Source organism: Etheostoma spectabile, unplaced genomic scaffold (genome assembly GCF_008692095.1).
Source record: "Etheostoma spectabile isolate EspeVRDwgs_2016 unplaced genomic scaffold, UIUC_Espe_1.0 scaffold437, whole genome shotgun sequence".
In the NCBI taxonomy this organism is placed as follows: Eukaryota; Metazoa; Chordata; class Actinopteri; order Perciformes; family Percidae; genus Etheostoma; species Etheostoma spectabile.
This window is the reverse complement of record NW_022605609.1, coordinates 318,696-344,555: the sequence shown is the minus strand read 5'-3', so window position 1 is coordinate 344,555 and position 25,860 is coordinate 318,696. Positions and strand designations below refer to the sequence as shown.

At 39.9% G+C, this 25,860-nt stretch overlaps 1 protein-coding gene across 3 annotated transcripts; it reads left to right on the top strand.

Annotated features, from left to right (window-relative positions):
- Positions 1–1,416: 1,416 nt before the first annotated feature.
- On the top strand, positions 1,417–25,860 carry LOC116686685 (CD209 antigen-like protein E). 3 transcript variants are annotated; one of them, XM_032511721.1, is made up of 10 exons: positions 1,417–1,462; positions 2,663–2,861; positions 3,100–3,210; positions 3,802–3,891; positions 4,440–4,529; positions 23,253–23,342; positions 23,692–23,781; positions 24,323–24,465; positions 24,644–24,750; positions 25,233–25,860. In XM_032511721.1, the coding sequence occupies exons 2-10, from the start codon at positions 2,753–2,755 to the stop codon at positions 25,384–25,386; spliced, it is 984 nt and encodes a 327-aa protein (XP_032367612.1). In that variant the 5' UTR covers positions 1,417–1,462; positions 2,663–2,752; the 3' UTR covers positions 25,387–25,860. The 3 variants fall into 3 exon arrangements, with proteins under 3 accessions (XP_032367612.1, XP_032367613.1, XP_032367614.1); XM_032511723.1 differs by lacking the exons at positions 1,417–1,462; positions 2,663–2,861; positions 3,100–3,210; positions 3,802–3,891; positions 4,440–4,529 and adding exons at positions 20,561–20,893; positions 22,117–22,315; positions 22,555–22,665; XM_032511722.1 differs by lacking the exons at positions 1,417–1,462; positions 2,663–2,861; positions 3,100–3,210; positions 3,802–3,891; positions 4,440–4,529 and adding exons at positions 20,560–22,315; positions 22,555–22,665.

Below are 25,860 nucleotides of genomic sequence, written 5' to 3'. Positions count from 1 at the left end.
GAGTCAGGGTTCCAACTGCAGCTCATCTACTCTAATCACCTCTGCTTCAAATACCAGGTCAACCTACTACACTTCATCAGATCATAGTCAAGACTATGTTAGGCTTGCTGATGAGGCTACCTGGTGTCCTAGGTTTTGTCATATTTGCTTGTCCTGATTATTCTTTGTCTGCCACAATTCTTTGAACCAGACTCCTGCTGACACTTCACTCCTGCTCTCCACACTGGATCTTTGATTATTGGACACGAACCCTCAAACACGGTCCCACACACGCTTTGTACCCTGGATTACCATTGGATTTGGACTTAGCTTTTCCCTGTTGCACCCCTTAACTTGGACTTTGGAATAAACCTATAAACTATCTGTTTCCGTGTTCCGTGTCTGCATTTGGGTTCAACCTAGTTCCACGCGTAACAGCATTGCCTTATCTGTCCTCATATCACTAACGTCACCCATCGTGGACATACTCTACATCCCAGTAGTTTCTTTGTGTCATTGTGTGCTGTTTTGCAAATGGCACTTTTCTTACAATATTGGCATATTAGTAAAGCCACTGTAGCAAAGCAAAGACTGCAACTCAATTGTTCTGAAACATGTTTTAAGCATTTTTGTAGCGTTCCCTGGACACCAACCACTAAGAGCTGTCAAGTGAGTGGAGATCACGCCACCCAGAGTGTATCTTGGGTTAAACGTGGACTTTCCAAGGGTGCATGGTAACTGTCCTGGGCCGTAGGGTCCTTTTCTGAGCTAAATAACGTATGGGGTAACTAAGAATTTGCAGAAAAATGTTGTGTGATTAACTGACTGAGAAGTATTTCTTAGAAATAATGTTGGATGTATTGTCTATTAATGTTTGAAGCCTAGAGAGCTTCCAAAACAACTGTGTAACTAAATGCTAAAAAATTATTAAAAGACGAAATATGGGGATTGATTGAATTCTGAAAAAGGGCAAATGGACAAACAAGTTAGGACATGTTCAGCTTGTTGGGAAATCAGAGTGGGCAGCAGGAACATGCATGAATCATTGATGGGAGCAAACTAGGTTTTTGTGTCAAACTGTATAAAGGGCAGAAACAGGCAGGGATTGGGGTTATCCTCAGCAGTTCTCAAGGGCGTTGAACTGGACAAAGATCTTTAGACTCTGCATCCTCAACTATAAAAGAGTTGGGAGTTGGACATGAGAACAGCAAAAGAAAACTTCAGATAACTTCTTCAGTGGAATTGCGAGACAGAAGCCACCGTAGCCAACCCGGTTGAAGGAGTAATTCGGACTCTGACGTCTTTTTCTGTTCAACTGCCTCAAAGGCTGTGGATTTATAGACATTTTGAAGACTTTGGACAAGGTTGGACAGCCAAGGGCAGAAGAAAGGGCGCGGTCCCCCCGGCCAGGGTGACACGCTCCTGTCCCACCTCTACAAAAAGAAGATTGCCAAATTCATCCAAGCTCAACTATCGCATCCAGGTTTTGCCCTTCAACATTCCTATCAATTATTAGGAACTGACCAGTATAGCTGATAGCGTTTACAAGTCAATCATTTTAAGGGAGTTTTACATTTGTAATCATTTTATCAAGTTTTATTCAATATCACAAAATCAGATGCGTGTTTTTGAATTCTATTCATTGATCAATTTATGCTCAATCCTTAAGTTGTATGCTTGCTCTTGCTCTATACTACAATAAAATATATAAATACTGCATTTAAAGTACAAGCAGTAGACATTGAATTATTTCACTAAAGGTTGCAATTAATGGGGTGTAGTGAGTTTAACATCTTAAAGGTTCTTATAGGTTGCTCTAGCCACTGAAATTAATTTACCTTAGGGCCTATTTTCCTGCCCGCTAAACAATATCCTAGCAACTAACCAAGTGCCCTGATCAATGAGGAGAGAGCTGTCGTGAACGGGCGCGGCTGAGGTGGTATCTGGGTCTGGGGCTATTCAGTCAGGTGCTGTTTCAGAGTAAGCAGGGTAGACGCTCGGATGGAGACAGTTAGGAGCTAGGAGAATCTCTTCAACACCAGCTTAAACAATCCTCAGTCATACCTAGAAGGGTAATATCCATAGGTTTAAGAAGGATCGGACCCTTTGAACGGAGAGCTGGTCCAGTACCCTCCTAAACAGGGGATTACCGGGATCTAACAAGCCATTTAAGAGTTCCACAGTACTGCAGTAAACCCTTTGAAATAAAAGATCATGAATTATAATTCAGAATAGGATTAGTAGGCCTAGTACTTTTTCCCAGCAGGATTGCACCAAAACGAAATAGATTGTAGGTTCAGTGTGCAGTGGCCCAGAGTCTCCGTTGGCCGGCGATGTATTGTTTTTGTAATATTTAATCTTAAAGCTCACCACTGCCCTGCTTACTCTGCATTTCTGGGTCTGCCATTTCCTGAAAGCTTAACTTCCTCTAACAGAACAAAAATAAGTCTCTGGTCCAACAATAGTTCCTCTTTTAGAGATGGGTGAATGCACGAATATGTTTTTACTTTACTTTACTTAAAGATAATTTTATAAAGTTTATCTGAAGGGTTTTATAATTCCAATTCCTAAATGAATGCTGCAATTTGAGTCATATTTTTAAGTGGAACTTGTTGCTTAACAGTAACACATGTATTAGGATGTGCATCTGTCTTAGTGGTTTGTGCCACTTCCTGTTTTCAAGGAGTGACCAACTCAAAGACGGACAGTGAAAGTTTTTCAGTTGGTCAAGAGGTCTGCAGAAAATGTCGCTGCGCCACATTTGAGCCTGAATATGAGATATAAAAGAAATGTCCAAGAGACCAGCGGAGAGGAAGAGGAGAGTCAGGTGGGGATCTTAGAGGAGGAAGAGCATCACGCTGATCTCGGGCCACAAAGAGCCGGTAAGTCTGAAATGATGATGGTGGAAAGAGGAAGTTTATCTCAGTTTACGTGTGGCTTTAGAACAATTACATACTGAATAATATTTCTCAATCAATCCACCATTGGTCACCTTTAACTCTGGGTCATTATCAGGTGTCCTGGTGCTGTAATCTGGTGCCTTGTGAGTCATTATTCTTATTGTTATAATCTTACTTCCAAAATAATAACTCCTGTTGTGGATGTATTTTGTCTCCGTAGGACCACACACTCAAAACAAGCCTGCAGCCAACAACAGAAGGCGTCTCAAAGCTGCTGCAGTGACTCTGGGAGGGTTTTATCTTCTGATATTGGCTGCACTCTTCATTTACTGTGAGTATTTATGTTTTAATACAAACTGTCATATCTTAAAGGAGACATGTCATAAAAACATGCTTTTCCAGTTCTTATCTACATTTGGGCATCTGGAGGTCTACCAACCCACCAACTGGGAAATAAGACTATTCAACAAGCTATTCACATCTGACTCCTCCTCCTCTGTCCCAGTCAGGCTCATTAGAATATACTTCCCCTTTCTGAGGATCTCCGCCCACGGCTTCACAACCACCGTCTGCATAGTGGCGCCATATTTTTTAAATGAGCCAATCAGAGCAGACTTGGTTTTTACAGGAGGAGTCTTGAAGAGACAGTTTAAAACAGAGGATGTGGTTCTTGTTCACACTTGATGATGATAATGAGTGATATTTCATTATGCACAGGATACATAACTTAATTCTTTCTTTAGTTTAAAGAAGAATGATTTGGTGTTGTTGGTCGGTTCTTATTTTGATGGGGTTTCACCTGATATTTATTTAGTCTATTTGCTCTTTCATAGTTTGAAATTCTCATTTTATATTATTGATTACCTTTCCTTATGTAACTGTTGTTATTTCTATCCTATATAAGGCTTATCTTATTTTTCAGTCACTTTGCTGCAGACCAGATACGACCAACTGAGCAACAACTACACTCAGTTACAGGATGAAGTAAATCAGCTGAAGGACAGAACTGAAGGTGAGAAAAGTTGAACCCCAATAATGAATAAATAATGAACATAATATTATTATAATATAATAATCTCATGATGTCTTACTTGCATCTATGGCTGTTTATTTCAAGACGTCTCTACAGTCAGTTACAGAATAAAACTGAGTGTAAATCACAGTCAGTTACACGATGAAGTAAAGCAGCTGAAGAACAGAACTGAAGGTGACAAAAGTTAAAACCAGTAACCTCCTGTATTATACACATTTACATCATAGACCTTGATTGTGTAGTTAGCGTTGATTATAACTGTTTCATGCTGTTCAACTGTTTTGCCGATGATGTGAATATTTCTGTTAGAGACGGTCATTTACACACCTAAAAACCTGGGTTGATATTCAAATTATTCACAGAGTAATCCTCCTGAAAGGGAAACGTAACAGAGGAAAGAAAGATCTTTATTTATTTAGTCTATGTGATCTTTCATAGCTTCAAATTCTCATTTTAGATTGTTTTCCTTTCTTTATGTAACTGTTATTTCTGTCCTAAATAACGGCTCACCTTATCTTATATTTCAGTCACTTTGCTGCAGACCAGATACGACCAACTGAGCAACAACTACACTCAGTTAAAGGATGAAGAAAAGCAGCTGAAGAACAGAACTGAAGGTGAGAAAAGTTTAAAACCAGTAAACTCCTGTATTATACACATTTACATCATAGACGTTGATTTTAACTGTTTTGCTGATGATGTGACTATTTCTGTTAGAGACGGTCACTTACAAACCTTAACCCTCTGAGCCCGAGACACTCGCCCACGAGTGTAAAAGTACCTCTGATTCATAGTTTTATAACTTTTGAACCATACAAGCGATTTACTCACTTTCGGTTTCGTTTGAATCCTGACGCTTTCGGCTTTACGGCGGTCTTTTCCGGGTCTTTCTAGCCTCTACAGGGGTTTTCTATCCAGCCTGGAACTTCAGCCTCTTGGGCTTTAAATCCATACTGTTATATCCAAGATTAATCCACTTTTATCCATAATTCATCGCGTTTTGGCTCATTTCTGCCGCTGGTTCGCTCCTCCGTCTCTCTCTCTGTCTGTCCTGTCTATTGTTTCAAGAAGTACATGCCCATATATGGGAGATAAAAGCACCCCTCTTGTATGGAAGGCCAGAGGGGACAAAAATGCCTATATACTCTATTGAAGGCAAAATAATGCAATATTTAGACACATATTTGCTTGTATAACACTGCTGTGGGTGTAATATCAACAAATATGACATTATTATGTTATTATTGGCATAAGTAAATGTCATGAGAGCAAAACGTCTTGACTTTTTTGGAGAAAAAAAAGGCATGTTTTTGTCAACTGTATAAGTTATGATGATTATTTCTTCACAGTGTGACTCCCAGGACATATGAGAAGTGTTTTAGAGGTTTTACTTATATGTCTGTGATATCAATACATATCTGGAAGATCATTTATTTATTTATTATTTATTTATTATTTAGTTATTTATCTTTAAGGCCCTACAACCATTTTTAACATGTAAGTGACCTCACTGCAACCCAAATATTCTAATAACCCAGTTTGTCCTAAAAAAAATGATGTTCATATCTTGACTGTAGACAACAGGGTTGATGTTTTACAAGCTTTATATAAATAAAACCAGACGGAAATTAAACTGTAAAAATGGCCTCAGGGCCCAGAGGGTTAACACCTGAGTTGATATTCAAATTATTCAGAGTAATCCTCCTGAAAGGGAAAACCCTCATGTTGTCCTTTGGTCACATTGACCCGTTTTCAGTAAAGAAAAAAAAAAAAAAAGTTGTCACAAAAAAATGGGCCATCAAAATAAGCTGAAAATGTCAAAACTTAAAAACATGAAAAAGCACCCATTACATTGAAACAGTGGCAAAAATGTTGGAAAAAGTGATAAATGTTGAAACAAAGTGAACAAAACGTTTTTTTCATGATTGATGGGAGGACAACACAAGGGTTAACTCAATAGTTACAACTCCAAGTCGTATCACTTTGACACTGAATGGTGTGAAATCTGTTTTTAAATCTTGTTGTTTGACATGAAGCTAAAGTCTGTCCTGATGGATGGACGAGATATGGATGCAGTTGTTACTTTAAATCTAAAGAGAAGAAGGTTTGGGAGGACAGCAGAGATGACTGTCAGCAGAGAGGATCAGATCTGGTCGTCATTGACAACGAAGAGGAACAGGTGAGTGTGTTTGCTTCTGAGTGAGTGATCTCAGAGAAAAAGACATTAATGGAAATATGTAAATATGAAGAGAAAGGAAAATGTTAGTGTTAATGTTGCTGTGTTGATCTCTAACGGTGAACTTCCTCATGTTCTCTGTTTCTCTGCTGATTCTAATGTCTTTCTTCTCTTTCCTCCGTTACTAATGTGTGGTTCCTGTCCTGCTGTTGGGTCCAGTCCTCAGTGTGGGGGGACCGAGGATCCCTCTTGTGTTGTTGGGGCTGATGAAGTCACAAGATGACTTTACTACAACAGAAATGCTGAACTGGGAACAGAGAAATGATTGTTGTCTCTCGTCCACTTCTAGAAGTTTGTCTCTGAGCTGAGTAACGGAGGAGAGTCCTGGATTGGTCTACGGTATGTATGGGGACCAGGAGGATGGGAATGGAGATGGGTGGACGGATCACCGCTGACAGAGAAGTGAGACATTTTAAAGGTGTTTGGTTTTCATCACAATTCAGTCACACAGAGGTTTCCTTCTTTCATTAGCAGCTGTTTCAGGTTACATTGATTTCAAAGCTCAATCTTAAATCAGTTATTGAAATAATGTGATTATTAACAGATAATATACATTTTTAAAATGAATTTTAACAGTTTCTTTCAAATTAACAACAATCAGCAGTTTCAGCTGTTTGATAAAAGAACATTTTATTTGTCTGACAGGTTCTGGGGACCAGGACTGCCTCGCTATGATGGTTACCGGTACGCTGCAGCATGCTGCGATCAACAAGGACAATGGACACAGGGTAGAGCTTATTCTGATACTACGAACTGGATCTGTGAGAAATAGATTATCTAAACTCTTTGATGATGGATGGGGGGGGTAGTGTTTGGATCAGCTTTGTTAAATCAGACCAATTCTCCAACATGGGCTCAGCTGTTTATTCTGTGTTGCTAAGTAACCTGGATTCCAGAGATCTTGTTCCTCTCCCTTCATAGAGCCCAATCTGGTTAGAAGTCATGTGTCCTGACTCTGTAGTCCTACAGGATTATTACAATAAAAGATAAGAACAACATGGATTAGCAGCTGGTCTCTACCTTGGTTTATGTAGTTGATTATAACGTTTGGAGTCAGTTAGTTACAAGTTGTTCCTTAGAAATACCCCCCCCCCCTCTCCATCTCCCTCCCAGACCATCCCCACAGCCAATTAGATCATCATTATTATTATTATTTTAACGCTGCGCTGTAACCTTAACCTAACTATTGTGTTTGTATCTTTTTGTTATTTGAGCCTGTTTTCCTTTCATGAAAGTCTTTAATTGCTCTTTAATGTTGATGTAAAGCTTTTTGAATTGTCTTGTTGCTGAAATGTGTTCTAGAATAAAGTTGCATAAGATGTGAACATGCTGGCCAACACATGTACCCCTGACTGCAGACCCGCAGACCTCAATGTGGGCGTGGTTAAACATTTAGCCCCGCCCCTCAACGTTTAACCCCGCCCAGTCTCCAACCGCCCACTACCCAACTCGTTTAATACGGTGTACGAAGAGGGACAAGAAACCTTAATGGATGTGGCGAAATGCAGCGATTTAAACATAATAAACTTAATCTTGGTTTTACTAATTACGAAATACAATATTGACACACAAAACATTAAATTACATCAATAATATATTAAATGATGAAAAAAGGAGAATATTTTAATGTGTATTTATCATAATCAATTGAAACCTGATTCTTTCTTAATGTTATCAAAATTACAGGATCACAAGGCTATAAATATATCATATATATTATATAATGTATAATATGTGTATATATATAATAACAGCAATAACTCTCGTCAAATAAAGGTTTTGTAAAGTGCAGTTGCCATAGTATAAGAAACAATATTGCGGTGTAAGTGACGTTAAAATGAAATTGAATTTGTAATTAGAGTAGTAAAGCAAAAGTAGGTAGACATTATATAAATTATATTTACCTGTGACCATAAATAATATTGAAAAAGTAAATACTTGTAATGGGAAAATACAGATAATAAAGATTTACAGAAAGTCTGTGGAGTAGATGAAAAAGGAACAGAAACTACAACATTATCAGGTAGTGCAGGTGTTGTAGAGTCTGACAGAGACCTGCGGTACCTCTCCTTCTTACACGGGGGGGTATCAGTCTGGTGCTGAAGGAGCTGCTCAGGGAACCCCAGTGTCATGTGGTGGGGGGGAGGGGGGGGCATCAGTCTGGTGCTGAAGGAGCTGCTCAGGGAACCCCAGTGTCATGTGGTGGGGGGGAGGGGGGGGGCATCAGTCTGGTGCTGAAGGAGCTGCTCAGGGAACCCCCAGTGTCATGTGGTGGGGGGGAGGGGGGGGCATCAGTCTGCTGCTGAAGGAGCTGCTCAGGGAACCCCCAGTGTCATGTGGTGGGGGGGAGGGGGGGGCATCAGTCTGCTGCTGAAGGAGCTGCTCAGGGAACCCCACAGTGTTGTGTAGGGGGTGAGAGGTGTTGTCCATGATGGATGTCAGCTTGGCTAACATCCGTCTCTCCCCCACTTCCTCTATGGGGTCCAGAGGACAGTCCAGGACAGAGCTCGCTCTCCTGATCAGTCTATTGAGTCTGCTCCTGTCCCGGTCCGAGCTACCCCCCCTCCAGCAGACCACAGCATAAAGGATGGAAGAGGCCACCACAGAGTCATAAAAGGTCCTGAGGAGATCCCTGCACACTCCAAAGGACCTGAGTCTCCTCAGCAGATGGAGGCGACTCTGGCCCTTCTTGTAGAGTGCATGGGTGTTATCAGAATAATGACTACAACTATAACAATCATACTGGTCTGTGTCTCATTTCCTCTCAAGGAACATGTTTGTATAAATGTCTTTGTCCTTATGTAACTGTATTGTGGTTTTCAGTTGTCAAAATCTATTTTCCATATCGATGTCTTGTATTAATGTTTGTCCTGACGTGCTGTACCCCCATTTATGTTTCTGCAGAACAGGAACCTGCTGAAAACCAGTTTTAAATTGAGTCAGGCCCGTTTTTATATTGAAATGTAATGTTACTTTTTCTAACTTTCCTGTGTAATAAATACATGAATGAATGAAAAAAACATGGCATTTATTTTTAAGTTTAGAGTTATGTGAGTAAATTATATCCATGCATTACACAACACATGTAATATGATGATCATTGAGACAATGACTACAACTATAACAATCATACTGGTCTGTGTCTCATTTCCTCTCAAGGAACATGTTTTGTATAAATGTCTTTGTCCTTATGTAACTGTATTGTGGTTTTCAGTTGTCAAAATCTATTTTTCTGTATCGATGTCTTGTATTAATGTTTATCCCGACGTGCTGTACCATGTTTTTATGTTTCTGCAGAACAAGAACCTGCTGAAAACAGTTTTTAACTGAGTCAGGCCCGTTTTTATATTGTAATGTAGTGTAACTTTCCTGTATAATAAATATATGAAATGAAATGAAAACAATTGATGTTAAAATATAAAGTGAAGCCTTAATAATTTATAGACACTTACGTCATTGGAAAGTTTTCCAGGAGAACTTTGCACCACCATCTCCTTATTTGTTCCCCAAAAGATAGTTAAGTTCTGCTCATAACATGAGGCAGAATATTTCACAATTCTGTTTAATTGTTTTAAGTTTTCAACCTCACTGCCCAACAGTTTGAATCAACGATACATCTGCCATGTAAAATAAGATTGAAGTTATTTCCTACGGAGACAAGCTGTTACCTTAGTGTAATAATTCATGTTATAAACATGTTTAACAAAAGGAAATAAATCACATTAACAAGCCCTAAAGCATCATTGGTCATAACAAGAGAAAACCAAGAGGGAAAAATAACGACATACAGTGAGGAAAATAAGTGTTTAACACCCTGCTGTTTTGCGAGTTCTCCCACTTAGAAATCATGGAGGGTCTGAAATTGTCCTCGTAAGTGCATGTCCACTGTGAGAGACATAATCAAAAAAAAACATCCAGAAATCACAATGTATGAATGTTTAACTCTTTATTTGCATGATACCGAGGCAAATAAGTATTTGAGCAACTGTCTATCAGCTTAAATTCTGACCCTCAAAGACCCTCCACTCCATTTATTATCCTAAATTAGATGCACCTGTTTGAGGTCGTTAGCTGCAAAAAAACATCTGTCCACCCCATACAATCAGTAAGAATCCAACTACTAACATGGCCAAGACCAGAGAGCTGTTCAAAGACACTAGCGACCTCCACAAGGCTGGACAGGACTACGGGGACATGTCCAAGCAGCTTGGTGAAGACAGGTCCACTGTTGGAGACATCATTAGAAAATGGAAGAAGCTAAACATGACTGTCAGTCTCCCTCGGACTGGGACTCCATGCAGGATCTCACCTCGTGGGGTCTCAATGATCCTAAGAAAGGGGAGAAACCAGCCCAGAACTACACGGGAGGAGCTGGTACAGGACCTGGAAAGAGCTGGGACCACCGTTTCCAAGGTTACTGTTGGTAAGACACTAAGACGTCATGGTTTAAATCCTGCATGGCCCGGAAGGTTCCCCTGCTTAAACCAGACCAGGTCCAGGCCCGTCTTAAGTCTGCCAACGACCATCTGAAGGATCCAGAGGAGTCATGGGAGGACGTCATGTGGTCAGATGAGACCAGAATTAACTTTTTGGTCCTAATTCCCCTAACCGTGTTTGGAGGAAGAAGAATGATGTGGACCATCCCAAGAACACCATATATGGTACCATGATATATTTGTACCAACTCTTGAAGGCTTCAGCGTTAACCCAATTAAAACACTAATGAATAATCTTGTTACACAAAACAACTTTAAGTTCATACATTCGGATTGTTTCATTTGACAAAACCACTTTCTTTCTTATTTCCAAAGCAGTTCTCCAAAACCCGGAAAACCTCCTCAGCAGTTATGTAAGTTGTAAGACGGAGGTCTCGTATTGTCTTCTCATCCACACTGTCGAGAAGATGGAACTTTTTAATCTCTTTGGATCCAGTAGGTTCTCCCTGCATCTGGAGCGCTTCCCAATCTTTTTCCACCGGTGAAACTCTCGGCGGATGCCAGAAAACTTTGGGAGGGCAGCTGGCTTCAATTTAATTGCTGGTACACAACTGGTTGAAGTAGTACTTATCTGCTGGTTTCTCCTCTGACGTGTGCCCCTATAAAGTCTGCTTGTCTTATTGTGAGTTTTGGCAGGATAGTTTCAAGGCCTTTGATACGACTGGAACTGTTGTTGCTCTGCTGGGGGGGGCCCAGCACTTCCAATGTTTATGTACCTCCTTCGCAGCCTTCACAAGTTTCTCTAGTTGCCCGATCATAAAGAGATATGCATCTGGGTTTTTACTTGGGTCCACAGCTCCCACGTTTTCTGCTTGCAACTCTGCTGTTGTAATTGCTTGCGACAGATCATATTCCCCGAAATTGGCCCACAATGTCTTTTGTATGAGGTCCTTTAGCTCTTGCAGTTTTATCTCACACTCATTGGCTGTTTGAACAAGTCCCTCTTTTGCTGCACACTCAACTCCTCTGCATCAGAGTTTTCCACAATACATTGCTCCTCTACATCATCGTTGGCTTCCAGGACTTCGCCAGCTTCTGCAGTGAGCTTCTTAAAAATGTCTCTGAGCTCCTCTTCTGATATCATTGTATGCATTCTTGGCACATTATTGGCCAGACGGGAAAACTGACGCTTCGCTGATGTCCTTGCGGTCTTAAGCTGCTCCACTAGTAACGAATCAACCATTGTAATCACGACAGCAGGGCGGAAACAGTCTTTATTTGTCTCTATGGACACGTGTCTCACTTCTCCAGTCTTGAAGCGGTTTTTCACTGTCAAGTTCTGATGTATTTCTTGTGCAATTCCCCACTTGAAAAGGACAGTCCCTCCACATGAAGAGTTTAACTGGATTTCACTCAATAAACAGCCATGGGATCAGTTGTTTGTCTTTTATTAACCATTCCTTGGTGGGCAGTAAATGGGTCAAACACCTCAAAAGAGAGACGACAAATACGAATTATCTGAGTTGATAGCCAAATTAAATAAACAAAATGATTCACATTTAACTCAGATAAACGCATTACTGCTATTATAAACTATTCCAATTTTAACAAATGTAATCAAAATAAATACCCACCATTTTAAATTAAATGATAAGAGTCAGTATATTTTTAGCCAAAGTCATATTTTACCCAAATGCAATACAAAATATTCTTTTATAGTACAAAATTCAATTTATTTCCTAATCATTAGTTAAGCCGTATTGTTCTAGTAAAGAATTATTATCAGGTATCATTGTAGCCACACAACTAGATATGTTGTACCAAAACAAACTGTTGGTATTTTATTTTCAAACTGTATGTTTCCTTGTCTTTTAACCAAGTATCTTTAGCCAAATACCTTTATTTTTATTGTTAGGATGTCCACAACGTTTAAATTACTTTTAACTATTTCAAACACATTCTTTGTCAAACAATTAATTTGGCTTCCTTACTTTTCCTTTATACCCCACTTGTTTGATAGAACCAAAAAACATTTAAAGTTGCGAATACGACTGCAAAAAAGTCCTATCAAAGTCAACAAAAGCTAAAAGTCTGTGTTTTTCCAGAGCATCATTAGCACTGCACTGCTTAAGTCAATCTAGATTGTCTAGTTTGTCTAGTTTGTCTAGATTGTCTAGATTGTCGGCTGTCCTTCACAGTTTTGTGGAGGGCTTGGTCTTGCACAATCACCGTGTTCACAAAGATGACATTTCCTTGGTCTTGTGAGTGCTATCAATGCTCCTGTGTGCAAAATTATTAGGCAAGTTCTATTCCTGATAATTTATTGATTTGTACTGTAACAAGTGCATTGCTATCAGTCAATCAGAAATGTTAATAAACCTCAAATCAGAATATTAAACAAAGGAAAAGTGAGTTTTGGCTTTGTCAGGAGAATACCTGTGTGCAGAATTGTTAGGCAACTAAATGGAAAAACTAAAATTTTCCCATTTCAATTGTTTATTTTAATTTCTTAGAGTAAGAATAAAAGTAAAAATAAACTATTAACATTTCAAGAAATATTCAGTGACCAATATAGCCACCCTTCTTTCCAGTAACTTTAATGAGCCTTCCATCCCTGGAATCTGTTGGTTTCTTGATCTGTTGATGATCAACTTTTTGTGCAGCAGCAACCACAGCCTCCCAAATGCTGTTCAAGAGGTGTATTGTCTTCCCTCACTGTAAATCTCACGTTTAAGAAGGGCCCACAAGTTCTTAATGGGGTTTAGGTCAGGTGAAGAAGGGTGCCATGTCATTATTCTGTCGTCTTTAAGGCCTTTGTTGGCTAGCCACGCAGTCGAATACTTGGATGCATGTGATGGATTATTGTCCTGCATAAAAATCATGGCCTTTTTAATAAAAGCAGCCCATACCAGTACCCCGACTCCCCCTTGCTGGCGTCTGAATCAAAGTGGAGCTCTGTGCCCATTAGAGATCCAGCCACGGGCCCATCCATCTGGTTCATCAAGAGTCACTCTCATTTCATCAGTCAATAAAACCTTTGAAAATAAGTATTCAGATATATTCCTTGGCCCAGTCTTGACGTTTCAACTTATGAGTCTTGTTAACTGTACGTTCACACCGCCACCGACTTGAGCGTCTAAAGTTACCGGAAGTCATTCATTTTCAATGGAAGCCGGCTTCTCTTAGCTGCAAGAAGCGGCAAATCTGTCGGGCGTTTTGAGCGTGTTGAGCGTCAATCAGAAAGTTGAAATTTTTCAACTTTATGGTAATGAGCTATGACGCGGTCCAGCGGCAAGCAGCGGCTAACTCCAGCCGCCAATCGGAATATAGACGTCCTTCACGCTGGCTGATCCTGGAGAAACATACGATGTAATCTTTCGTTCCTACCAAAAGATTAATTCTGAGGACAAGCTCATAATCGCCGTTGCTGGGTTACCTTTCGTTTATAATATAACGTTGTTTGTACATAGGCACAAGTTAACGCTACCTGCCGGTCACATCTGCTCACAGTGAAGTCCGGCACGGGTCCCTAGGTTGGTCCGGCGGCTGCTTGCTCTGCCTGCACGCCGCTACGGCTCAGCGGCTAACGAGCGAGCTAGCTACTAACAGACTCCGTTGCGACCAATTAATACAACTTCTGTCATTATATATGTAATTTATAAAGGTTTCTAGTGTCAGTGTATGGCCGTGGCTGCGTGCGCTTCTCCCGGTCGAACAGAAAACGCCGCCACGTCAGAGCGGCTAAAGCGTCACCAAGCTTCCCCGTACTTTTTGACAAGCGTCCTCGGCGGGGCGGCCAGAGCTTTTTTGCAGCTCAAGTCGCTGGCGGTGTGAACGTAGCATAAGGGGTGGTGTTTTAGCCTTTCTTACCTGGGCCATGTCTCTGACCACTGAACACCTTGTACTTCTGGACACTCCAGGTAGGTTGAATTTCTGGATTATCAAATTAGCATTTAAGTTTCTATAGCTTGGAATTGGAATATATGCATGAAAATGACGAAACTGTCAAAAATACTCACTTGCCTAGTAAATGTGCACACAGTGTATTATGAACGTTAAAACTCTGAATGTTAAGTTTTAAAATAAAAAGAGATTGACACTGCAGTGAAAGAGCGGCAGTTCAACTTTTTATCTTTAGTCCTGAAACCCGTCTGTTGTCATGGTTCAGCAGTGATGCCTGTCTGTTGTCACGGTTACTGAGTTAAGAGAGGGAAGTGAAACGTTGACAGTAGACCAGTTTCATCCAATCAGAGGACGACCAGAAGAGCAGGTAGCCTCCTCTGCTGCAACCTACAGATGAAGTTTAGTTCACCTGAGATGTTCTGAGCTCTGAAACGTCCAAAAGTCTCAAAAAATGTCAAAAAGTTTGTTTTTGTATTTATACACCAATCACCAGGGCAACTCCTATGTTGGTGTAACTCACTGGATGAGACTTTAGACACCACACTACTGCACTAAGGGCAACCTGCACAATTGCTTCATTTACATTTCAGCAAACATTTAGCATTATTTAAGCAGTTGAACATTTTGTTTCCCATCCTGGAAATTATTTAAATATTTGTTCTGATATTTATTTATATTTTATTCTATATATTATTATTATTATTATTATATTATTATTATATTATTATTATTATTTGAATCATGGATTAACAGACTGATGTTCAATAACTTGTTCCAAAGCAGGATATTCTTTTTATTTCTTAAAATGTCATTGCAACTTAATTAAATATTAAAAAGTTTTAGTTAGTTTAGGTGTGTGTGTGTGTGTGTGTGTGTGTGTGTGTGTGTGTGTGTGAGTGTGTGTGTGTGTGTGTGTGTGTGTGTGTGTGTGTGTGTGTGTGTGTGTGTGTGTGTGTGTGTGTGTGGCTGAGTGTGGGGTGTGAAAACCTTTAACCAAGGTGTGAATAAAGGCTATTTATACATTCTTCAGTTTTACACAACTGCACTTATAGTTTATAAAGGGTTTCACTAAATAAATCCAAATATTGGACAATGCAGTGTCCTGACTGAAATTAAGAAAATCACTGAAAAGGAGTAATTATGTTTTATTTAAATACATCAAATTATTCAGTAATAAGGTGTGTGTGTGTGTGTGTGTGATATGTGCTGTTACTAAGATCCAGCTAGTGAAGCTATATTCTTTCACAGGGAGTTAAAGTTACATCTTGAGAAGATATTGAGGCCCCAACTACATATAGTTGGGTTATTGTTAGATGCCCTAACTATATATAGCTGGGTTATTGTTAGATGCTCTAACTATATATAGCTGGGTTATTGTTAGATGCCCTAACTATATATAGTTGGGTTAGGATTAGATGCAATATTATTTCCAGATAGTAGCCTACGTATTTGAGCGGTATGTTTTTCTTCCCAGTCTAACGAAGTACAAATACTTTGTTACTGTACTCTAGTAGATTTTTCTGATATTTTTAATTTACTTTACTATTTATTTTTGTGGCGACTTTTTACTTCTACTCCTTACATTTCAACACAAATATCGGTACTTTCTACACCTTACATTTTACAAAATTGACTCGTTACTTTAGTTTTTACAAGAGGTTATGTCGGACAATAGCGCAGACACGCGGCACACACCGCGAGCGGGTGCGCACGCCACACGGAGAAAAAAGTGAGAGAAATGAAAAGGAGACTAGCTGTCCCGAGGATAACCAGCTGAGATTGTGTGTGTGCGTCTTTGAGAACTGTAAGTCGTATACAGTAGTGTGAAAAAGTGTTTGCCCCCTTCCTCATTTCCTGTTCCTTTGCATGTTTGTCACACTTAAGTGTTTCGGAACATCAAACCAATTTAAACAATAGTCAAGGACAACACAAGTAAACACAAAATGCAATTTGTAAATGAAGGTGTTTATTAATAAAGGTGAAAAAAAATCCAAACCATCATGGCCCTGTGTGAAAAAGTGATTGCCCCCTAAACCTAATAACTGGTTGGGCCCCCCTTAGCAGCAACAACTGCAACCAAGCGTTTGCGATAACGTGCAATGAGGCTTTTACAGCGTCCTGGAGGAATTTTGGCCCACTCATCTTTGCAGAATTGTCCTAATTCAGTTACATTAGAGGGTTTTCGAGCATGAACGGCCTTTTTAAAGTCATACCACAACATCTAAATAGGATTCAGGTCAGGACTTTGGCTAGGCCACTCCAAAGTCTTCATTTTGTTTTTCTTCAGCCATTCGGTGGTGGACTTGCTGGTGTGTTTAGGATCATTGTCCTGCTGCAGAACCCAAGTTCGTTTCAGCTTGAGTACACGAACAGATGGTCGGACATTCTCCTTCAGGATCTCTTGGTAGACAGCAGAATTCATAGTTCCTTTTATCACGGCCAGTCTTCCAGGTCCTGAAGCAGCAAAACAGCCCCAGACCATCACACTACCACCACCATATTTTACTGTTGGTATAATGTTCTTTTCATGAAATGCAGTGTTCCTTCTACGCCAGATATACTTGGACACACACCTTCCAAAGAGTTCCACTTTTGTCTCATCGGTCCACAGAATTTTGTCCCAAAAGTCTTGGGGATCATCAAGATGTGTTGTGGAGAAATTGAGACGAGCTTTGATGTTCTTTTTGCTCAGCAGTGGTTTTCTCCTTGGAACTCTGCCATGCAGGCCATTTTTGCCCAGTCTTTTCCTGATGTTGGAGGCATGAACGCTGACCTTAACTGAGGCAAGTGAGGCCTGCAGTTCTTTGGACGTTGTTGTGGGGTCTTTTGTGACCTCTTGGATGAGTCGTCGCTGCGCTCTTGGGGTAATTTTGGGCCCGCCACTCCTGGGAAGGTTCACCACCGTTCCATGTCTTCGCCATTTGTGGATTATGGCTCTCACTGTGGTTCGCTGGATTCCCAAAGCTTTGGAAATGGCTTTATAACCCTTTCCAGACTGATAGCTCTCAATTACTTTCTTTATCATTTGTTCCTGAATTTCTTTGGGTCTCGGCATGGTGTGTAGCTTTTAAGGATCTTCTGGTGGACCTTACTGTGTCAAGCAGCTCCTATTTAAGTGATGCCTTGATTGTGAACAGGGGGGACAATAATCAGGCCTGGGTGTGGCTAGAGAAATTGAACTCAGGTGTGGACAACCACAGTTATAGTATGTTTTAACAAGGGGGGCAATCAATTTTTCACACAGGGCCATGATGGTTTGGATTTTTTTTCACCTTTAATAATAAACACCTTCATTTACAAATTGCCTTTTGTGTTTACTTGTGTTGTCCTTGACTAACTCTTGTTATGAATTGATACTATAAATAAAATTGAATTGAATTGAATTGAATTATTGTTTAAATTGGTTTGATGTTCCGAAACACTTATGTTTGACAAACATGCAAAGGAACAGGAAATGAGGAAGGGGGCAAACACTTTTTCACACCACTGTAACTCATGTTGTCAGTTCACTTAAGACTGTTGTTGGTCTATAGTTCTTCACATTTAAAGTAAGTTAGCTAGTGGTTCTGGTGTGTTCTTCACCTGTTAGCTAGTGGTTCTGGTGTGTTCTTTACCTGTTAGCTAGGTTGCACGTTGGTCTTAATGAAGCATCAACAGTTTCACCAGCTTTATTCGCATGAGTTTTTTTTTTTTTGACTGAACTTTAGATACTGTAATTCAGTTGACAAGTGGATGGAAACTTAGCTAGAGAGAAGTTGTCTCCGTCTGTTTTAACAGACACACCTGGGGTGAAGTTGGAAACCAGAATCAGCTTTAATCCAGTCCTAATCTAGTTCTCAACTTTCACATAATTTCACTGGAGTTATCGTTATTATTGTTTACGTCATCAATACCATATTCAATCTAAATGGATGGGAATATATCTACTGTACGTTGCATTTGACGCACGACTAAGACAACTCAACAGATTCTGCATTCTGCATTAATTCACAGCAAATCATTGAGGCTTGATGGCGCTAACGTTAGCACATAGTAGTATGGATGGTGTTAACGTTAGCACATAGTAGTATGGATGGTGCTAACGTTAGCACATAGTAGTACAGATGGTGTTAACGTTAGCACATAGTAGTATGAGGGCGACATGATTGAAAATGAAGAAAACAGCAAGACATTCCCATCATCCTCAACCTTATCTGAGAGAGATGTTTGAGACAGTAGCATCAAGAAGGACTCCTGTCCAATGTGCTGGGGAACTTCTCCGTTAATGTCTGTTTAATCATTCATATTTTAATCCTTTATTTTATTTCCAGCCGTATTTGACCACACACATGAATGTAGATTCATTTTTATGTTAGGGGGAAGATTAAAAATAGAAACTGGATCTGTGAATTCTCACAGAATCACAACTGAATTCATATCTTGCTAATAAGTCAGAATCTTATTAACCTGGAGTCCCAGTTTCTGTCATAATAATCATATATGTTATGTTTTAGGCCTTTTGGCAGACATCCATTTAAAATGTAGCCATTTCCATATAAAGACATGTCCTCCATGTCCACTGAAGTCCCTCAGCGTCTCTCTAGTAACATTTGAGTGGTCCAGGTAGCTTTCGCAAAGCTACTTTTACTTTTATACTTTAAGTAAATTTCTAAGCCTGTACTTTGTTACTTTTACTTGAGTAAAGAAGTTTAATCAGTACTTCCACTTTTACCAGAGTATTTTTTAACACAAGTATCTGTACTTCTACTTAAGTACGGAAAGTGAGTACTTTTGCCATCTCTGTCTATCAGTTATGTTGCCTACGTATGTTAGGTCTGCTGCTGGTAGCACTGTGTCTCTGCTCTCTCCCCCCCTCTCTCTGTCTGTCCTTAATTGCAGGAGTGATGCCTGGTGTGCAGGAGTCAGGGTTCCAGCTGCAGCTCATCTACTCATATCACCTCTGCTTCAAATACCCGGTCAACCTACTACACTTCATCTGATCATAGTCAAGACAACTATGTCAGTCTTGCTGCTGACGCTACCTGTTGTCCTAGGTTTTGTCATATTTGCTTGTCCTGATTATTCTTTGTCTGCCACAATTCTGTGAACCAGACTCCTGCTGACACTTCACTCCTGCTCTCCACACTGGATCTTTGCAGTATTGGACACGGACCCTCAGAAACACGGTACCACACATGCTTTGTACCCTGGATTCCCATTGGATTTCGGACTTGGCTTTTCCCTGTTGCACCCCTTAACTTGGACTTTGGAATAAACCTATAAACTATCTGTTTCCGTGTTGTTTGCATTTGGGTTCAACCTAGTTCCACGCGTAACAACATTGCCTTATCTGTCCTCATATCACTAACGTCACCCATCGTGGACATACTCTACATCCCAGTAGTTTCTTTGTGTCATTGTGTGCTTTTTCACAAATGGCACTTTTCTTCACAATATTGGCATATTAGTAAAGCCACTGTAGCAAAGCAGTCAAAGACTGCAACTTAATTGCTCTGAAACATGTTTTAAGCGTTTTTGTAGCGTTCCCCGGACACCAACCAGTAAGAGCCTGTCAAGTGAGTGGAGATCACGCCACCCAGATTGTATCATGGGTTACATGTGGACTTTCCAAGGGTGCATGGTAACTGTCCTGGGTCGTAGGGTCTTTTTTCCGAGCTAAATAACATATTGGGTAACTAAGAATTTCCAGAAATGTTGTGATTAACTAACTGAGAAGAAGTATTTCTCAGAAATAACGTTGGATCAACTGAACAATATGTATTGTCTATTAAAAAATTTTGAAGACTAGAGAGCTTCCAAAAGAACTGTGTAACTAAATGCTAAGAAATAATTAAGAGATAAGAGAGAAGGGATTGATAGAGCTATGAAAAAGGGCAAATGGACAAACAAGTTAGGACATGTTCAGCTTGTTGGGAAATCAGAGTGGGCAGCAGGAACATGCATGAATCATTGATGGGAGCAAACTAGGTTTTTGTGTCAAACTGTATAAAGGGCAGAAACAGGCAGGGATTGGGGTTATTCCTCAGCAGTTCTCAAGGGCGTTGAACTGGACAATAGATCTTTAGACTCTGCATCCTCAACTATAAAAGAGTTGGGATTTGGACATGAGAACAGTAAAAGAAAACTTCAGATAACTTCTTCAGTGGAATTGCGAGGCATGAGCCACCATAGCCAACCCGGCTGAAGGAGTAATTCGGATTCTGACGTCTTTCTTCTGTTCAACTGCCTCAAAGGCTGTGGATTTATAGACATTTTGAAGACTTTGGACAAGGTTTCAGGATTCTAACGGATTACACAGCCGAGGGCAGAGGAAAGGGCGCGGTCCCCCCGGCCAGGGTGACATGCTCCTGTCCCACCTCTACAAAAAAGATTGCCAAATTCATCCAAGCTCAACTATCGCATCCAGGTTTTGCCCTTCAACATTCCTATCAATTATTAGGATCTGACCAGTATAGCTGATAGCGTTTACAAGTCAATCATTTTAAGGGAGTTTTACATTTTTAATCATTTTATCAAGTTTTATTCAATATCACAAAATCAGATACGTGTTTTTGAAATCTATTCATTGATCAATATTATGCTCAATCATTAAGTTGTATGCTTGCTCTTGCTCTATTCTGCAATAAAATATATAAATACTGCATTTAAAGTACAAGCAGTAGACACTGAATTATTTCACTTTTTAAGGTTGTAATTAATTAGGTGTAGTGAGTTTGAACATCTTCAAAGGTTCTTATAGGTTGCTCTAGCCACTGAAATTAATTTACCCTTAGGGCCTATTTTCCTGCCCGCTAAACAATATCCTAGCAACTAACCAAGTGCCCTGATCAATGAGGAGAGAGCTGTCGTGAACGGGCGTGGCTGGGGTGGTATCTGGCTCTGGGGCTATTCAGTCAGGTGCTGTTTCAGAGTAAGCAGGGTAGACGCTCGGATGAAGACAGTTAGAAGCTAGCTAGTTAGCTTAAACAATCCTCAGTCATACCTAGAAGGGTAATATCCATAGGTTTAAGAGGATCGGACCCTTTAAACGGAGAGCTGGTCCAGTACCCTCTTGAACAGGGGATTACCGGGATCTAACAAGCCATTAAAAAGGAGTTCCACAGTACTGCAGTAAACCCTTTTGAAATAAAAGATCAAGAATTATAATTCTGTTAATGATGGTGCTGCAGCCTAAGAATTGGATTAGTAGGCCTGATACTTTTTCCCAGCAGGATTGCACCAAAACGAAATAGATTGTAGGTTCAGTGTGCAGTGGCCCAGAGTCTCCGTTGGCCGGCGATGTATTGTTTTTGTAATATTTAATCTTAAAGCTCACCACTGCCCTGCTTACTCTGCATTTCTGGGTCTGCCATTTCCTGAAAGCTTAACTTCCTCTAACCGAACAAAAATAAGTCTCTGGTCCAACAATAGTTCCTCTTTTAGAGATGGGTGAATGCACGAATATGTTTTTACTTTACTTTACTTAAAGATAATTTTATAAAGTTTATCTGAAGGGTTTTATAATTCCAATTCCTAAATGAATGCTGCAATTTCAGTCATATTTTTTAAGTGGAACTTGTTGCTTAACAGTAACACATGTATTAGGATGTGCATCTGTCTTAGTGGTTTGTGCCACTTCCTGTTTTCAAGGAGTGACCAACTCAAAGACGGACAGTGAAAGTTTTTCAGTTGGTCAAGGTGTCTGCAGACGATGTCGCTGCGCCACATTTGAGCCTGAATATGAGATATAAAAGAAACGTCCAAGAGAGCAGCGGAGAGGAAGAGGAGAGTCAGGTGGGGATCTTAGAGGAGGAAGAGCATCACGCTGATCTCGGGCCACAAAGAGCCGGTAAGTCTGAAATGATGATTGGTGGAAAGAGGAAGTTTATCTCAGTTTACGTGTGGCTTTAGAACAATTATATACTGAATAATATTTCTCAATCAATCCACCATTGGTCACCTTTAACTCTGGGTCATTATCAGTTGTCCTGGTGCTGTAATCTGGTGCCTCGTGAGTCATTATTCTTATTGTTATTATCTTACTTCAGACATAGTAAATCCTGTTGTGGATGTATTTTGTCTCCGTAGGACCACACACTCAAAACAAGCCTGCAGCCAACAACAGAAGGCGTCTCAAAGCTGCTGCAGTGACTCTGGGAGGGTTTTTTCTTCTGATATTGGCTGCACTCTTTATTTACTGTGAGTATTTATGTTTTAATACAAACTGTCATATCTTAAAGGAGACATGTCATAAAAACATACTTTTCCAGTTCTTATATACATTTGGGCATCTGGAGTGCTACCAACCCCCAACTGGGAAATAAGACTATTCAACAAGCTATTCACATCTGACTCCTCTTCCTCTGTCCCAGTCAGGCTCATTAGAATATACTTCCCCTTTCTGAGGATCTCCGCCCACGGCTTCACAACCACCGTCTGCATAGTGGCGCCATATTTTTTAAATGAGCCAATCAGAGCAGACTGGGTTTTTACAGGAGGGGTCTCGAAGAGACAGGCACTAAAACAGAGGATGTGGTTCTTGTTCACACTTGATGCTGATAATGAGTGATATTTCATTATGCACAGGATACATAACTTAATTCTTTCTTTAGTTTAAAGCAGAATGATTTGGTGTTGTTGGTCGGTTTCTTATTTTGATGGGGTTTTCACCTGATATTTATTTAGTCTATTTACTCTTTCATAGTTAGAAATTCTCATTGTTTACCTTTCTTTATGTAACTGTTATTTCTGTCCCAAATAACGTCTCACCTTATCTCATCTTTCAGTCACTTTGCTGCAGACCAGATACGACCAACTGAGCAACAACTACAGTCAGTTACAGGATGAAGTAAAGCAGCTGAAGAACAGAACTGAAGGTAAAAAGTTAAAAACCAGTGAACTCCTGTATTATACACATTTACATCATAGATCTTGATTGTGTAGTTACTGTTGATTATAACCGTTTAATGCTGTTCAACTGTTTTGCTGATGATGTGAATATTTCTGTTAGACACTTACACACCTAAAAACCTGAGTTGGTATTCAAATTATTCAGAGTTATCATCCTGAAAAGGAATCATAACAGAGGAAAGAAAGATCTTTATTTATTTAGCATATTTGCTCTTTCGTAGCTTCAAATTCTCATTTTAAATTATTTTTACCTTTCTTTATGTATCTCTTGTTATTTCTGTCCTAAATAACGGCTCACCTTATTTTATGTTTCAGTCACTTTGCTGCAGACCAGATACGACCAACTGAGCAACAACTACACTCAGTTACAGGATGATGTAATGCAGCTGAAGAACAGAACTGAAGGTGACAAAAGTTAAAACCAGTGAACTCCTGTATTATACACATTTACATCATAGACATTGATTGTGTAGTTAGCGTTGATTATAACTGTTTCATGCTGTTCAACTGTTTTGCTGATGATGTGAACATTTCTGTTAGAGACGATCCCTTACAAACCTAAAAACCTGAGTTGATATTCAAATTATTCACAGAGTAATCCACCTGAAAGGGAAACGTAACAGAGGAAAGAAAGATATTTAACTCTCATGTTGTCCTTGGGTCACATTGACCCGTTTTCAGTTGTATACTTTTTGGCTGTCAAAATAAGCTGAAAATGTCAAACTTAAAAATATGAAAAACTTTGGAAAAAACACCAAAACCATAAAAGCACCAATGACATTGAAACAGTGGCAAGAATGTTGGAAAAAAGTGACCAAAACGTTTTTTTTCATGATTGATGGGAGGACAACACAAGGGTTAACTCAATAGTTACAACTCCAAGTTGTATCACTTTGACACTGAATGGTGTGAAATCTGTTTTTAAATCTTGTTGTTTGACATGAAGATACAATCTGTCCTGATGGATGGACGAGATATGGATGCAGTTGTTACTTTAAATCTAAAGAGAAGAAGAAGTGGGAGGACAGCAGAGATGACTGTCAGCAGAGAGGAGCATATCTGGTCGTCATTAACTCCAAAGAGGACCAGGTGACTGTGTTTGTTTCTGAGTGAGTGATCTCAGAGAAAAAGACATTTAATGGAAATATGATGTAGGAAATTACCTTGAAATGTTCATTTTCCTTTTAAAAATATGTTCTGATGAAATCTTAACTGTCTTATGAGTACAAACCATTGATTGAACATGATGTCTCTCGTCCACTTGTAGAAGTTTGTCACCGAGCTGAGTAAGGATGGGGAGTCCTGGATCGGTATACTGAATGAAATGACACGATGGATCTGGCATTGGGTGGACGGATCAGTGCTGCCAAGAACGTAAGACATTTTAAAGGTTTTTTATTTCCATCATGGTCGAGTTGGTTAGAAGACAGAGACGGTTTGAGACTGATGTCGTTGTCAACTTTACCGTCCAGCTCCCACGTCGTTCAAATAGCAAACACATCTGCTGTCTGAGAGAGAGACAGAGGGAGAGAGAGAGAGAGAGACAGATAGAGAAAGAAAGAAAGAGAGAGAGAGAGAGAGACAGAGAGAGAGAGAGAGACAGAAAGAGAGACCGAGATAGATAGAGAGAGAGAGACAGACAGAGGGGCCGAGAGACAGACAGACAGACAGAGACAGACAGACAGATACAGAGAGAGACAGAGATGTAGGGCACTGAACAAGGTTTCATCCTCTCATTAGCAGCTGTTAAAGATTTACAAAGATCGCTTTAAAAAGCTTAATCTTAAATGATTTATGGAAATATTTTGATAATTTACAGATAAAATAAATCTTAAAGTGATTTATCCGTCTGACAGGTACTGGCCAGAATCCCAAGATTATGATGGCCAGGTATTTGATTACTACGATACCTGGCACGCTTCAACATGCTGCGATCAACAAGGAAAATGGATCAGAGTGCACGGTCGTGATGATTTAAAGAACTGGATCTGTGAGAAAAAGATCAACTGAACTCTGGGGGGGGGTAGTGTTGGGATCAGCTTTGTTAAATCAGACCAATTCTCTAACATGGCTCAGCTGTTTATTCTGTGTTGCTAAGTAACCTGGATTCCAGAGATCTTGTTCCTCTCCCTTCATAGAGCCCAATCTGGTTAGAAGTCATGTGTCCTGACTCTGTAGTCCTACAGGATTATTAGAATAAAAGATAAGAACTACATGGATTAGCAGCTGGTCTCTACCTTGGTTTATGTAGTTGATTATAATGTTTGGAGTCAGTTAGTTAGAAGTTGTTCCTTAGAACCCCCCCCCCCCCCCCCCCCCCACCTCCATCTCCCTCCCAAACCTGTCCCCACCACCAATTAAATCATGCTTATTATGTTTTAACGCTGCATTGTAACCTTAACCTAACTATTGTGTTTGTATCTTTTTGTTATTTGAGCCTGTTTTCCTTTCATGAAAGTCTTTAATTGCTCTTTAATGTTTGAT

Bases quoted from the DNA above. Each gene is read 5' to 3' on its own strand.
- LOC116686685 (XM_032511721.1), top strand. From the start codon at position 2,753: ATGAGATATAAAAGAAATGTCCAAGAGACCAGCGGAGAGGAAGAGGAG. The intron at 2,862-3,099 runs GTAAGTCTGAAA...TTGTCTCCGTAG, and splicing joins TCTCGGGCCACAAAGAGCCG to GACCACACACTCAAAACAAG. The intron at 23,782-24,322 runs GTGACAAAAGTT...TTTGACATGAAG, and splicing joins GCTGAAGAACAGAACTGAAG to ATACAATCTGTCCTGATGGA.